Raw genomic sequence first — 16,439 nt, 5'->3', positions numbered from 1 at the left:
ATCAGTTTGGCAAGTTTCTGGTCATAAACCAAAGCTGGGTGACATGAAAAATCAGGAGATTGCCAGCATAATCAGTATTAGTGCTTAGGATTTTCTGGAAACATGACTGTTTGTGTATATTGTGGACTACAGTGTATGTTTTTAAGGACTTTAAAGAACATAGATTTTTTTTTAAAGGTGTTAAGGTTCAAAATTGAGGAAGGAGAGTACAAACCAGCCTTGGTCCAGAAGGTCTTTGGTCAAACAATGATTTTAATGAACACACGTGTGGGAAGACACTCTGTACGCAGACAGCCAGTAGTCCTCGACTTAATCAAAGCATGAACAGATATTTTATAGCATCAGGGTTTGTTTACTGACGCCCCTTCATGCGTCACCGGTACATTTTATACATAGATCAGATCAACATCATCATGACTTTTCACCCAGAAAATCATCTTCTATTTTCATGGCTTGGTACTTTCCGTTCTTATCTCAAAGTGAATTGTTCCTCTTTCTTGTCTAGACATAACTGATCTCTCCTCTAAATAAATTTAACTAATGTGTGTGTATGTGTTGACCTCACATGCTCTTTGTGTCACCTCTTCACCTACTGTCTGTGTCTCGTCCTCAAATGCTCCTCAAAATAACCTACACTTAGACTCTGCTTTCGGTTTCAGTTCTGCAAAAGGCACACTCTGCAAACCTGCAACTTCCTGTCAGCCTGCAACTTAGTCTCTCTGAAAGACACACACTGTTTAAACATCTGAATGCAATATAAACTCCAGATTATATTATTAATGCAATGGTACTGATGACAATTATTTAACAATAGCAGTAAAATAATTTCCCTTCTCCACAAAGGCAAGCTTAAAAATAAGAAAAGAAACCATTCCACGTTAAATTTGGTGAACACTGGAAAAGTGAGTATTTATGAGCGACATTGGTCACTTAGGTTTGACTTTGCCTTTCTTCAGTCTGATTACATGCTTTTTCATGGCATAAATTGAACTGTCAAATCTCACCATCCGATTCATTTAGAACGGTGATTGAATGGTAACAGGCACATGACTGGTTACACCGGGATGTAAATGAATCTAAGGAACAACTTTAAGATAATATGTAATGTTTGAGTGTTTTCCAAGGCCTCGTGCTGAGTACAGTTTGTGTAGGTAGGATGGGGGAAGCAGTGGGAAAGATTCCCATGATTACAGCTTTCAGGTTACTGGAGAAAAAAAAACTGGGTGATTGCCAGTGTTGCATGTAATGAGGGTAATTTTCAAAGTGACTGAAATGTTATCTGACATAAGAGAGCTATTCATGATGTGTGTGCTTGAAATAGCATTATTATAGAGTTATATAAATTTGGGCCGTGTTTGTTTGATAGGCGCTTGTTCAGTAAATTACTCTTTAAGTTGGACATGTGAGAGAACATCTAGCATGTACCAGATGTGGACATTTTTGTGTATTCCTCTACAGGTCGCACACTGACGGGGGCAGAGCGAGGGGAAGATGAGCAGGACAGCAAACATGAGGGACGGCGAGGAGGAGAAGATCCTGCAGCTGGCAGCTCTCTGTGTGAGAAGGCAGTGAGCGAAATTCTCCAGAGCTTGGCTGAACTCAACGTCGTCAAGCCTGGACAGACCATCATGGTAAGATACTGTAAGACAAAGCTGGAACAGGTTTGACATATCAGGTACATGAACATACAGAAACATGTTGTTTTATTATTCATGAAGCTCAGGATATTTCACCTAATACACAGGTTTTTATTTTATGATATATTTCCCTTTCTGAAAAGCCATCAGTCTTACTCTGTATTGCACACAGAAGTTATGGTAACATTTTGTATGTCAGCATCTTATTTATTTTTCAAACTCACACGATTACATTTGGACAACACGTTAGAGCTGGAAGGGTTTATTTCCCATTTCCAGCATTAAGAGAATGAAATAAATTCCAGCCGAACAGCCTCGTTCACATACAGTCTACTGCAATAAGTGGACGCATACATTCATTTGATTACTGTAGAGAGGCAGTTTTTGTTGTTTTATTGGAGGTAAGGTAAGATGAGCATGGGAGCCAGTCGATGGTATCGGTTCCTTCATCCTCCAGAAACGTGCATATTTTTGCCACATGAAGCCCAGCATTGTCAGGTGGAGCCCAGAACTCATTGCACCAACACAGGGTCTCATGATGGATCCAAGGATTTTATCCCAATACCTAATGACAGTCAGGGTGCCGTTACTTAGTTTGTAGCAGTGTATGCATCCCTCCATGGATATGCCTCCTCAGAGCATCACTGACGCACCACCAAACCAGTCAGACAGATAACATAACGTTCTCCATGGCTTATCCAGACCCTTTCATGTTTGTCACATGTACTCTGGGTGAACCTGCTGCCATCTATGAAAAGCACAGGGCACTAGTTTTAGCTCCACTTCTGATATTTCATGACAACTGCCAGTCGGGCTCCATGGTGTCAGGCAGTGAACACAGGGCCCACTAGAGGATGACAGGCCCTTAGGTCACCCTCGTGAATACTACTTCTGATTGTTTGGTCAGAGACGTTCATGCTGGTTGTCATTTTGTAGCTCTGGCAGTTCTCATCCTTTTACTCCTTACACAAAGGAGCAGATACCTGTCCTGCTGATGGGTTAAGGACCTTCTACAGCGCTGTCCAGCTCTACTACAGCAATTGTCTGTCTCCAGGAATCTCCTCCATGCTATTGAGACCGTGCTGGGGGACAGCAAACCTTTTGGCAATGGCACGTGTTGATGTTGAATCCTGGAGGAGTTAGACTCATGCTACCATTTCAATGGCCTCCACCTACAAAACAGTCAATAATATAAAGCGCCTTGAGGCGACTGCTGTTGTGATTTGGCGCTATATAAATAAAATTGAATTGAATTGAATTGAATACAAAACCATTTCTGTTTTGTGTCCCATTGTTCCCCCTCTGTCGATAATTTCATTAACACCAAAGCAGCTGAAACTGATCAACACCCCCCTAACTCACCTGATCCATATCCCACAAATTAACCGACTTGATGCTGTACTCTGATTAAAAATTCCCCTTTCAATTTAATGCAACAATGAGAAACAAGCTAAAAAAAAACTGCCTTAATTGGCATCATTCATAAGCACAATCTCAGTTATAACAAAAAGTCTGTTTGTTTTGAAAAATCACACAAAGAAGCAGCACAAGCCAGGTCTTACTTACGGAGAGTACAGGGACTATTTCCCAAGTACTTCTATGAAAGAGTACTAACTCTTTAACTATGCCAATATTTTTATTAAACTTGACATGCAAAATTCCCTTACACTGCAGTTTCACATTCACAAACTTGTACTATAAATGCCCGTGTTTTATACGGGAGTATATATTTCCACCACATTTTCCATGTGGAAGCTCCTGTTTTATTTCTGACACTGGCTGTAGGGGTGAGGCAGGAGCTTTCACACTGTAATGATGACTTTCATTTTTGCATCAAACGGCTTCTACCTTTGTAGCTGCAGGGCATCAACTCTGATTCATTGCTTTGGCTCTAGTGGTGTTTTGATACTATAATCTAGGCATATCACTGCCAAATGGCTCATTGAACTAAGTAAGTACAGTATAGTGCTTTCTCATCTACTGCAGTACCTGACCACATCACTGACTGCAGATCTTCATGACTAATAAAAGATGCTATTTGGCAGCCTATTGTAGACATAAAATAACCTGATAACTCTTGCATGAGGTGGGAAATAATAGATTTTGGTTAGATTGTGTTTAACATGTGGCAGAGCTTGAATCCCTGTGAAATTAAAAGCTGACAATGATCTTTCTTTATGGTTTTGAGAGCAATAGGAGGAAAAGATGCAAAGGCTTTGGTGTGTTATGATGTCTTGCTTTTGGATTTGTCACCAGGACCAAGTGTGGCAAGCACAGTTGTTATCATGCTACTAAAAGAGGGAGAGTGCAATAGGAGCAAGGAACCTGAATATTTTTGCTGGCTGGGTACGGGCGACACTTAATCCCAAAAACCCAGCGTGTTCCCTTTGATTTTCTGAGAAACGCCACCGTAATCCCATTGAGGGGTTCACCAACATCTGCACCATGAAGATAAGCAAGGAGGGAATAAGAGAGAGTGAGCAGCTAGTAAAAAAATAGATGAGGGAAGGAATAATGAGAGATATTGGATATCAGGAAAGATGTAAAGTAAAGCTGACAAAGGGACTGGCTGTATTTGAATGCCAGGATGATAACACTCACCACAAGGGTGGGAAAGAAATGAACAGAAATGCCCCTGACACCATCTGAAGTGTTAAATCAGCTTGCTTTTTTGAGTGTATTTTTTGTTAGACAACTACTAACACTGATTTTCATCAGTTTGAAGCGTTTTCATAACTTTTTTTAAGCTAATAATGTACATTTAAAATGTTATTACCTTAAAAAAGTCTTCCTTAACTAGAATTCTTAAGTAAGTGAACATTTGTTGCCCAATAGGCTGTATATAAAAGATGGACATGGCCACTGTGATCACCTACTGATTTGTAGACTACCATTTTACTTATAGTTTGTCATCTTATGCCTCAGTCACACAGGCCTAGAGACGAGTCGGGGACCCTCTGACAACCTCTGGTCACTGGTGAAAAATGTGTATTCCCCAACTGGTTTGAGAGTGGTTCCTGGCTATTGATTTGAAATTGCTTATAAAGGGGGCACTGGATTAAAAAGCTCTTTGTGGTTGCTAACACTTTGTTGCCTGTAGTTCGTATGAAAGAAAGCTTGTCTGCAGGCAGTAGTAAAACCCACGCTGTTTGACACAAACCTCTTCAGAGTAAAAGTTGTGCCCAACTTTTACTTTCAAGGCCAACGTTTTCCATTTCTAGTTTGTGTTGCACTTTTACCAGTATCCGCTCGTAGAGCAGTTAGCAAGTGTTTGTAGACATGGAAACTTACATCCAAACCATGGGTAACTGCGGCAAACAGCTACCAAACAACCAAAGATATCACAGAGAATTTTTCAGCACAGCACTTTGTACCTCTTTGAAACCAATTTCATCTACCAAGTACCAACAGCTTCCAGCAACTGTTTGCCTACTGGCAGGGGATGGGTCACTGACTGGTTGTAGGCCTATGCAAATAAAGTTTTAGCAATCAGTTTCACAGTGTCTGCCATCAGCCTCTTACCATTTGATATGTTTTTCCTCTGAGTCTGTGAAACCAGGGCCTTATGTCGCCATCTTGTTTTTTGGTTTGCTTGTTTGCCTCTATTTGAACAAAAGAGTAGCAAAGGTGATGCGCTCTAGCTCTAGCTAGCTAACTTCCCGTGTCCCGTGTTAACTATGATGATTCCAATTTTAATTAGCCAAAAAACAGACTGTAAACAAAATGTATTTTTTGTTGTGCATTTTGTTGGTTACTGGTTACTAAGGTGCCGGCCATAGCCTATCCCAGTGGTGGCTTGAAGCATGTGACATTGTTTTTATTAATTCCCATCAACTTCAAAAATAGCAAGGATGTTAGAGACTAAAATGGAAAGCTCTTGTGTAAAATGGACAAAATGGTGTGTTCATAAAGTTATGATCACTATAGTTTGTTGCTCATAGTTGATTAAAAATGTGGTAAAGCAGACTTGCTATGTGTCAGTGTCAGAACCTGTGAGAGCAACATTAGATACATTGATACATTAGAGCTAAAACCTCATCTTTAATGTAATGCCAGTGAGCTGCCTCTCATAAAAATCTGCCTGAACTTGAAAGTACATTACAGTGTTCTGCCTGCCCTCTAGTGGTGAGATGTGGCATTTTCTTTTCTTTTCATTTCATTTTAGTAATAATAAGTGGTGTAATTATACACATATAAATCTTGTGTTTTATATGTTTTACATGTATGTTCTGTCATGAAACCATCACCACACATACAGACACACACACAACCTCCATTTTTTGATGACTGCAAATACCCCAGATGCAGAAACCCACAACCTATCTGCCCTTCTTACTGTGCAAGGCAGGAGGGGAAGTGAAAAGCTACTTAAGGAATGCCCTATATCTCCAGGAAATTTTTATGCTACCAGAGATCATCTGGAAAATCGTTAAAATGTGTTACAGGACAGATGGAGGCAGGATGGAAGGAAACGAGAAAATCATATGGTAATGAGCATATAGCTTATAGAAGTGGCATTACAGCAGGGGCCCCTCGGGAGCTCAGTGGATGACTATCTTGATCTTGGGGACAGAACAGGAAAGTCTATATCCCGCTAGTATGGTAATTGCATTAATCTGTCCAAGGTCTATAAATAGGTCATGTTATGCAGCTAGGACATGCAGCTAGCAGCTCCGTGGGTTCTGAAGGCTCGAACCTCATACCTTCGTCCCAAGCCAGCCTGTTTTCATCAATAAGTGTGTTTTTTTCTCTCCGTGTTGTTTGTCTGGGGTTAGGACTTCGATCGAAGGTCCCTCTTCACTGTGACATCCCAAGGCATTACTCCCAGCAGCCCTTGCTCTCCTTCTATTACTCCGCTGGCATCACAGCACTACCTGCAGCTTCTTCAGCAGCAGCTGCAGCAGCAGCAGCAGCACACACACGTGGCTGTTGCTCAGGTAAGAATCATATACACACAGTCTTACAGGGTGTACAGCATTAGACACACACAAAAATCCCAAAGTACAGAATACTTTTTAATCCTCTGCTGTACATGTAATAAAAATACAGATTCAGAGCTTTATGATGAGATTCACTGTAACTGGACTTAGCTGCACGTCAGATATTAAGTGGTAAATGTCTCTATTCACACTTCATAAATAACTAACATTTAAAAAATATTCTTTTATGTTTTTTATTATCGTCTTCTACCAGCAGGATTTCAGATTATTAGAGGCACTTTGAAGATGGCATTTCATTACTCAGAATTAAAATAAATGATTTTTGCTATTGCCAGTAACTTTTTAGGTTGATCCTGGCTCATGCTGTGAATTTGCCTAATGGCAAAAATGACTAAACTTCCTTTGGCCTATTTAGAAACGTACATGGATAATGCACAAAAATAAGGTAGACTTTTCTCTGCTTCACCCCAGAGCACATTCCGAATTTGCATAATGAGAAAACAGCAACAAACAGTTTATTACCTGCTTCTCTGTGTTTCTCATATTAATGTTGTCCCACTAGAGGGCAGAACTGACACAGTAATGGAAGGACAGTTATTGCAGCTTAATATCTCACTGCCTGGGCTGAAACATAGACACACAAATGATGATAACAAAACATTTGAATGCAGTAAGTCTTCTGCACCAACCACTTAGTCAGTCTTAGACCCAAACAGCCAGAATGTCAGCACTTCCCATTGCAGTCTAGTTATTATAAATATAGAAAGTAACGTAAATCTAAATTTGTCTCCGCAAAATTCTGGAGCTTATGCCGGGTGCGATGTATAAGAACACTGTTTATGTTTCCATTTTGCACGCTCAGGTCAGAAATGTTCCCACTCAAACAAAACACACCTCGGCCTTTGTTCTCTCTCCAGGTACAGCTGCTGAAAGATCAGATGGCAGCAGAGACCGCCGCTCGTATCGAGGCTCAGGCCCGCGTCCACCAGCTGCTGCTGCAGAACAGGGATTTGCTGCAACACCTGACCCTGCTCGTGCAGCAGCTGAAAGAGCTGGAGGCCCGCGCCCTGAAAGCAACACACCCAGGGCAGCCGCAACAGGAGCTGCAAGCTAATGGACACGGTAGGCGACTGGAGGGGTGACTGCTGAGAACAGCATGTTGCCTTTTGAGTAATTTGTTGTCAGGTCAGGTTGTCTATGTGCTGCGGTCTTGATTGCTCACTCCTTTTTTTTTTTTGGCCTGTGGATGAAAGTCACGACACAAGCCACGCTCACTCACCGATTTCCCGCGCCTGCCAGCATTGTCATCTGTGCTTGTGGTGATGGAAGATGAAATTTCAGCATAAACTGTCGAGCAATTCAGCCTGGAGAAATTTAACCAAACTGAAAAGGAGTGTGTGGCTGCCAGCCCGACAGATGACATTTTACGTTGAAAGGACTACTGCGCTTTTATACAGGCTTGAAAATTAAAATCGAGAACCATGCATCAACCCCATACTGTGTTATCCCCCCCCCCACGCATTCCCGTGTAACGCACAGTGGCATAAATCATACTGTGCGCAGTGGATTAAAAACACTTCCCCTCAGCAATATCTTACTTCTCAGTGAGAAGGTGATGATAACAGCCTTTATTCTTTGTTCTTTTTCAGCTAAAAGAATGAAACTAACTAGAGGCAGAGCTGTCAGTCTCTACATTAGTTGTGTTGGCTTAGAGAAAATCTTGCTGACCTCAGGTGCGGCTGGCCTGAGATCAGTGCACAACCAGATCTTTTTCTATAATGAAAGTTAGAAATCTTAACAAACTATTCTAAAAAGTCTGCATGCTGGTTACAGGTGACTCGTGTCATTAAACCTCTTGTTGATTTGTCTCCCATTTTTTCTGTTTTTCTCAGATGGCCAGCAGTCATCAGGTGGCTTAGTTTCAGCATCAGCAAAGTCCCTGTCCTTAAATCTGAAGAATCACTACAGTCAGACCCTGGACCACCTCATCACCTCCACGCCCTCACGGCTGTTCGAAACCTCGCCCCTGTCGCCCACCCAGGTGGGCTGTGCTGAGTCCTACCTCAATCTGCTTAACATGGAGAGCGGCGTCAAACCACCAGCCTCAGCCAACAATGACCTGGACCCCTTCATCAGAGCAAATGGCGCTGTGGAAGACAAGGAGATGTCCGGCAATGAGATTGTCCCGTTCACATCCCGAAACTCTGCCAGCATGGATGAAAAGTAAGACTGCTGTCTTCATGTTTATTGTAAAGAAAAAGACAATATTGGGTGGCTGGAGTGAAGCAATTACATATACATACATACAGAAATTTCTGTTTTGCTGTAACGCTATTACAAACAACAAATTGGCTTATCCCAGCATTGGGAAATTGTTCATATCACTTCCTCAAATACACAAGAGTGAGAATTCTTTTATACAAGAATTCAGAGAGTGGAGGACATCACATGCAGTTGCCTGAGGGGGGAATTTGGTATATGAAAATTCCTTGGCTATCTAGCCTAGGCAAAGCCCTGCCACTAACAGTTCAGAGTCTGTGCCTTCACAGCAGTGTGATCAACATAGCACTGTTTGTTGGTAATAGCAGCAGCGATGTATCCACCAGATAGTGGTGGGGCGTGGAGATTTTGCTCATCCATCTCCCATGTCCATGATGACAGAAGAGAAATACGGCTTGTATAGTCAATCAGTCGTTTTACATATCAGGAGATAAGAACAAAAATTATGTGGCTTTTAAAATAAAGTAAAATTCAGATGAACAACTACAGATGCCATATTGCACTGTGTAGTTATTTAATTAGTAAAAGTTCAAATGCACATGCTGTGCATAAAAATTTATCTACACCTTCATTGCTTCTAAAGGAGTTAAGAGGGTAATTAGCAGCCAGGTGCTGCTAATCAAATGCATTTGATTTATTCATCATCAGCAAGTGTGAGCACCTCTCTAAAAGGAAACGTTTTGGCAGTTTTGCTGGTCTCGAGCATGCAAGTGTGTGTGTTAACGAAATGGCGAGGAGGAAGGACATTAGCTCTGATCTCAAAGAGGCAATTGTTGCTGTCATCAATCTGGGAAGGGTTATAAAGCCATTTCCACACAAGTTGTCCATCATCCTACAGTGAGAACGATTATTTAAGAGTGGAAAATATTCCACACACTTGCCAGCCTTCCCAGGAGCAAATTCACCCCAAGGTCAGACTGTGCAATTCTCAGAGAAACTACAAAAAAACCCAAGAGCTACATCTCAGACTCTACAGGCCTCAGTTGGCATGTTAAATGTTAAAGTTCATGATTGTACGATTAGAAAAACGCTGGAAAAGTATGACTTGTTTGGAAGGGTTGGTAAGAGAAAGCCTCTTCTCTCTAAAAAGAATGCGTAAGCATGGCTTAAGTTTGCAAAGTTGCACCTAAACAAATCTTGAGAATTCTGCAAAAATCTCCTTTGGACAGGTGGAGGGGTGTTTGGTTTAATGCACAGTGGCACATTTGGTAAAAAACAAACCAAATTGGAACTCAGTCCAACTGTCAAGCACGGTGGAAGAGTGGTGAGGATTTAGGCTTAGTGTGCAGCCACAGGACCTAGTCACCTTGCAGTCAGCATTAACTCTGTATACTAGTATTCTAGAGTTAAATGTGAATGATGTGGAGTATTATAAAAAACTGAAAAGTAATAACAAGCAGAACTTTGTTTCAAAGAAGTTGATTGGATTGGTAACCTTTAACGACGCTAGCAGGCGGGTTTTGCTAACTTTGGACTGAACAGCATTAGCTGTTTCTCCTGTTAAGTTAAACTAAGGAGTATAGATTGACATTTAGCACACATATCCTCGTCCAACTTGCTGAACATTTCCCCCGAACGTTAAGCTCCTTTAATGGCTTCTCAACATGAGTTTGTTTCATGAAACAGAAACACGAGGCCAGAGTTTAGAGCTGATGGAGTTTCGTGTGTTTCTCTTAAATCTCATTCCCTCTCATGAGCAACTCCAATCCCCTCTTTGTTTGTCTAACCCGAAACCTTCTCTCCCCCGTGTTCTGTAATCCCCTGACTGCAGTCACACTTTGATTAGCTGGAGGCGTTTTCTGCTGAGTCGAGCTGTTCCCCGCTAATAACACTGAAAGCTAGCGGATGTGTATGTCGCTGCGTAGCCTGGTTACCCCAAACACAAACTGACATAAGCAGCATGCATGGCCATTAAACCACACATCGAGAGAATAAGGACAGTAAATGTGATCGTTTTCTTGCAATAATTCATTATTAATGTGTTTTGCTTTTCAGGCTTACTCGAGGCTCCATTTCTCGCTTGCACATTTTATCTTGTGAATTGCTTTTACTACCTTACCTTTGACTCAGCATCTAAATTGTCTGGCATGCCGCCCAGTGATACCTGTGCACGCACACACACACACACACACACACACACACACACACACACACACACACACACACACACACATGCCTTGCAAACATATATAGAACTACTGTGTATAATCACTTTTTAATTAGGTTTAAATGCTCTTAAAACCCCTCCTGCTCTAAACTTTTACTACAAAAGATCCAGGAGAGTTCTCAGTCAGGATAAACTCTTTTAGTAATTTCCTTTTTATCCAGTTTCCTTTTCCTTTCATTCACACACTTAAATTGGCTCTACAGAGCATCTTTAAGATGATTTCAAAACAGTGAAGGAGGAAAATGGGAAGTTGACCTGGCAGATTGCTTGTGCTTATCCAGACTCATAGCCTGTGGTTTCGTCCCAGCCAGTCCCCACTCACATCCATTCACAACCTGAAACTCTACCCTGCTACTATCTTTTTTTTTTTTGCATAAGCAAAAGAAAAAACAAAGGTTAACCTCAGACGTCTTCCAAAGAGAAGCGTCCTGTTACTGTACATTTCCATCTGAATATTGAATTCTTCTGGGAGTGTGCGGCTCGCATGCAAGGCCCTCTCGCTCCCGCTGTTTCACTGCCCCACCACATTTTCTATTTTAAAAGACGAAGTAGCTCAGGAACTTACCACCAAAGTGACTTTTCTCTGGCTGCCACCCTCCTCCTCATCCTCCTCCTCCTGTATTGGCTTGTGTTAGCGTCCTCTCCTGAGTGACATCATCTTTATGTAAAAAGCAATCTTGAAATTTGATGCCCGGCTCTTACACAAACGACATACAAAAGGGATGAAAGTCAGGGTTACTGCTGAGCAGAAGAAATACACAACAAACAGTTTTGACCTTTTTTGCTGTTTAGATTAGGTGATGTGATGAAGCTTATGTAGCCCAGCCAGATCTTGTAAATTTGCTACAGCATAGGAAAAATAGAGGGGAGGTGGGGGCGGCAGTGGAAAAATGGAAACTTCATCTCCTTTGTGTTATTGTGTCCCCCCACCCCACCCGTTTGCCAAACTCCTTTGCATTACCTTTGACGCAGTGAGACGCCTCCTGTGTCTGCCCTCCCCCACCCGCTGCATAGCAAATTTTATTGCTTCCATTTGCTTTTGTTTTCTGGATTTCCCCAGCGGATCAATGTTTACAGCCTGAGTGGCCCAATTTTATGTTCTGCGAATGACTAGACAGGTCCTCCAGTGCCATCTTCTCCCTCCCATCTCTTCTTTACCCCCCTCCCCGCCCTCCCTTGCTCCCATATCTAGCACTGGTCAAGCAGAGTGACAGAATCTATTGGCACTGTTAATGCAAAATCACCACGCATTATCCTACAAATTCATATGTGTGTTCTTCAGCTCGCCAGCTGTCCCCGGTGCTTTATGTTGCCGCTTATAGCGTTCGGTGTATAGCCAGCCGTGTAGTGAGTCAACCTTTACACAACACGAGTGGGATCAAAACAGGATGTTATAGTAGGCTTAAAATACACTTTGTTGCCACAACTTTGAGCTGAGTAAGAGGATGACTAAAGTGAGCGGAGACTCCTGAGTGCACGGACGTTTGTACAAAATGTTGAGTCAATCCATACGTTAGTGAGATATCTCTACCTGGACCAAAGTGGTAGACAGACCAAAGATTGACATCCCTTGAGCCACAATGCTGCTAAAAGCTGCAGCCTGCCCACACAGAGCTCAGACAGAAACATATAGTAGCCAGCTTATATTCACAAGTGAGTCATACTTTCCCGTGGCATACACTGCACTGTATACACTGCATTCTCTTCCACTCTCTCCGACAGGACTGCATGTTGCATAATCACATTTCCTGACCTATCTCATGATATTCCTTTCTCCTCCATCTTTTCTTCATTTTGCTGCTTCATCACATCATGGTCTCTGTTTCCGAGCTGCACTATCAGACCTCGCCGGCTGATAATTTGATTGCACAAATGTGATGGGAGCGTACTGGATAATGGTTTTAGGCATTTGGGCAGAACCCATACTGTCCGCTGAATTTGCATGCTGTTTTTCACAAACTGTTACTGTAATGTTTTTTGACAGTTTTTCAGCAAGATTCATTCGTGCCTTCGGACTCAGATTGGGCTGAATGTGATGTCTGCAAAGCTGGAAAGTTTGTAAGAATGAGCTTTGACAGGCACTCAAATTGGCAGGTTTCTGCTTTTCAGAAAAATTAGTGGAATTTTGAAGTTTTGCAGACTTTCACGTTCGTCCATCTACAAACTTAAACGTCCCACACGGACATCTAACCAACACCCTCGACTGGGGTTAAGTGTTAGTTTCTGTAGAAAAACAAGATGCTTTTACAAAGGCCCAGCGTCCCCTTTGAGTTTACACGTCCTACTTCTTTTCTTCTTTCTCTTCGTGATTGACTGCTTTGTTCCTTTTTATTTAATGGTTAAAAAATTAGTCATGTGTACTTAGGTTGTAAATAAATGTTTTAAAAAGCCTTTGCTCCTCTCTCCGCTCTGTTCGTTTATTTTCATGTGAGATTTATTAGTTCAAGAACAGACAGTGAAAAGGCTGTCACATATCTTTGGTAGTAAAATAATTCAGGGAAAAGGCACTGGTACTCCATCTACTAACCATTTCTTAAGTAATAGACTTGTCTGTGGAAAGTTTTTTATTAAGAAGATATTTTGTTTTTGTGATATTTTTGAGTTATGGAAGGAAAATTAATCACTACTTTGCAGATTTATCATGTGCCACCAAGTAGCAATGCACCAATCCAATCTAATGGAGTCCAGTCGTGAGCTCAGTTCAGTCCTGACTCGAAAAACTGGATTGGATTGGATGTCAGAGCTGGCACATTTCAGTTCAAACCATGCATCATTAGCTGCTAGCAGGATCGCTAACGTAGCATGTAGAAAGCTAGCAGCAAAGCGACAGCAGCTTGGAGATATTTTACTGTAGCTACACCAGCAGCTTTTGTTTTCTCTGCAAGTTTTTAATTTAACCACAAATTATTTTCAAGCGAGGTAATTATTGACATTATTTATGCATGCCTAAAGTAGTTGACTTGCATTGCTGTTCTAAGGCAATTGACAGGCCTCAAGGTTTTGTGTTCTGTCCAGTTTTTACAGATTACAATACATGAAAAAAATGCAGTAACTTATAGTGCCAGAATAACCAGCACAGTGAATGACAGTAATCCTTTCAGTTTTAAGTAAATTCCAAATTCCAAAAATGTTAGAATTGCTGTGAAAATGTAAATAAACGAACAAAATTCTGTAAAATGGTATTAGCGCTTTTTGAATTTGACAAAAGCCAAAAAGGCTAGAAAAGTAAGTAGCACTACAAAGAAACAGCTGTTGGGGGGAATAACTAGGTTAACAGGTCAGTAACATGGTTTTTACAGGCAGTGGTTTCACTGGTCTGCAAAAACCTGGTGCTACAAATTGTGGAAAAGTTCAGAATAATGTAAAATTGTGAAGAATTTGAGAAAAGCATCATCAGTAGTACATAGCATTGTCAAAACATTAAGAAAATCTGGAGAAATCTCTGTGCGTAAGAAAGAAGGATAAAAATCAATACTAGATTTCCATATCTTCTGGCCTTCAGGAAGCAAGGCATTAAAAACAGGCGTGATTCTGTCTGTAAAGTCACTGCGTGGGCTCAAGAACACTTCCAAAAGTATTTGTCTGTAAACACAGTTCATTTTGCCATCCACAAATAGAGGTTAAAGCTCTAACATTCAACAAAGTGCCCATATGTGAACACTGCTCAGAAATTCTGCTGTCTTCTCTGAACCAGCGCTCATTTCAAATAGACTAAATTAAACTGTAAAATTGTTCTGCGGTTGGATAAACTGAAATTATTTTTGGAAAACGTGGACACTGCATTCTCTGGAGTAAAGAATAGAAATTGCATCTCTGATTGTATTGGGGGTGCATTATTGTCTGCATAATTTGCAGTTTGCACATCTCAAAAGCATCATGAGTGCTGAAAGGTGCAAACAGGTTTTGCAAGGAAGGCATTTCATATTTTAGATAGACAATCCTAAACCGCTTACTGCAGCTATTAAACAGCACAGCTTTGTAGTTGAAAAGTCCAGGTGCTGCCCTGCCTGCTGTCCAGACTTTTTACTAATTTAAAACATTTGGTCCATTATGAAATAAAAATGATGACAAAGAAGACCCAGGACTGTTAAGCAGTTAGATTCATATATCACAAATAAAATGGGACAACATCCCTCTCCCAAAAGTCCAGCACCTGGTCTTTTCAGTTCCCAGATGTTTATCGAGTATTGTTAAACCATGGTGAACATGGCCCCTTCCCTACTTCACAGCTTTTTTTAAAAGATGTGTTGCTACTATCAACGTCAGAATGACCCTATTTTTTGTTTAAATTGGTACATTTTCTCATTTTAAACATTGGTTATGTTTTCCACATTATATTGCAAGTAAAATATGGGTTTGTGAGATTTGCAGAGCTTTGCTTTGTGTATTTATTTACATTTTACACAGCACTCCAGGTTTTTTGGAATTGAGGTCATGCAGTACTTTGCAATGCTACCTTTGGATTTCAGGTCAGCTAAAGGTGACTTTTGTAAAATGCATATTTTCCACAAAGCATTTTGAATGCGCTATCTCTCTGATTTTCACCTCTTGCTGGCATTTGCAGCTGTATTCAGCGCCACGCACCAAGTCAGACTGATGGAAAAACCTTTGGTCTAGTCAGGGAAGTGCATGTTTCCACCTTATGTAACACCGAAGTTATTATTGACTTGTTGAAGCTGAGTTTAGAATGGGGGAAAATACTTCCACACCCAGCTGCTCGACCGAATATCTCCATTCCTGTCTGCTACTGTGTGGTATTAGATATTACCACGGAGGGTACCAATGATGGAAATGTTCAAATCCAAAACCTTTTAGCTGTTATTCCTTCCACATGCATAGCTCCCCGACTCTCTGTCGTCTAATTGTGGCCTCTCTTTGGTACAGGTGTGAGGACCCGCTCCTGCTCATCCTCTTCTTCCTCTAACCATCCCTCATTTCCTAACGAGATATCATCAGCCACTGCCTTAAACCCCCCCAGCTCATGCCTTTCATCGCCCTGTCCCCATCCCCATCCCTCTCATCGTTTACCGCACCAACCTGCTTCTCCCTGGGAGCCCGGGGAGCTCTCTGCCACTGCCTAAGCCCCCTTCCTCTCTTCCTCTTCCTCCTCTTCTCTGCCCCTTCTCCTCCCTCTATGTGAGTATTACTCATGGTAACCAGCATGTGGAGCATGTGTCTGTGGCACAAGCATGAGGCTGTGCATGCAGTGGATGAACAGTGTGGGTGTTCGCTGGCTCGTGCGTAGGTCTCGCCAGTGATTTCTCTGCTAATGACTGCGTAACCTCTATTTACATTCAAATGTGCTTCTGCAAATTTAGAAGCCGCATTAGCATTGAGGTAATCAATGAGTCACAAATGTTTTATGCACAGCACTTTTGTCTCTGTTTTCCACCTTTTGTTGGATTGTTTTGTCTC

General features: G+C 41.5%; 1 protein-coding gene across 1 annotated transcript in view; it reads left to right on the top strand.

Annotated features, from left to right (window-relative positions):
• LOC146706097 (carboxyl-terminal PDZ ligand of neuronal nitric oxide synthase protein) overlaps positions 1-16,439 on the top strand; it is a 55,649-nt gene that overhangs the window by 32,841 nt on the left and 6,369 nt on the right. The window contains exons 7-10 of the mRNA XM_085464118.1: positions 1,459-1,631; positions 6,413-6,574; positions 7,495-7,699; positions 8,470-8,800. Coding sequence (XP_085320244.1) covers positions 1,459-1,631; positions 6,413-6,574; positions 7,495-7,699; positions 8,470-8,800 — 871 coding nt within the window. The remainder of the gene's footprint in view (positions 1-1,458; positions 1,632-6,412; positions 6,575-7,494; positions 7,700-8,469; positions 8,801-16,439) is intronic.

The sequence above is a fragment of the Copadichromis virginalis genome, linkage group LG7, assembly GCF_057382275.1.
Source record: "Copadichromis virginalis isolate Kocher_CV1m ecotype Utaka linkage group LG7, C_Virginalis_male_GT1.1, whole genome shotgun sequence".
Classification (NCBI taxonomy): domain Eukaryota; kingdom Metazoa; phylum Chordata; class Actinopteri; order Cichliformes; family Cichlidae; genus Copadichromis; species Copadichromis virginalis.
The sequence above is the reverse complement of the archived record's forward strand: the minus strand, read 5'-3'. Positions and strand labels throughout refer to the sequence as shown.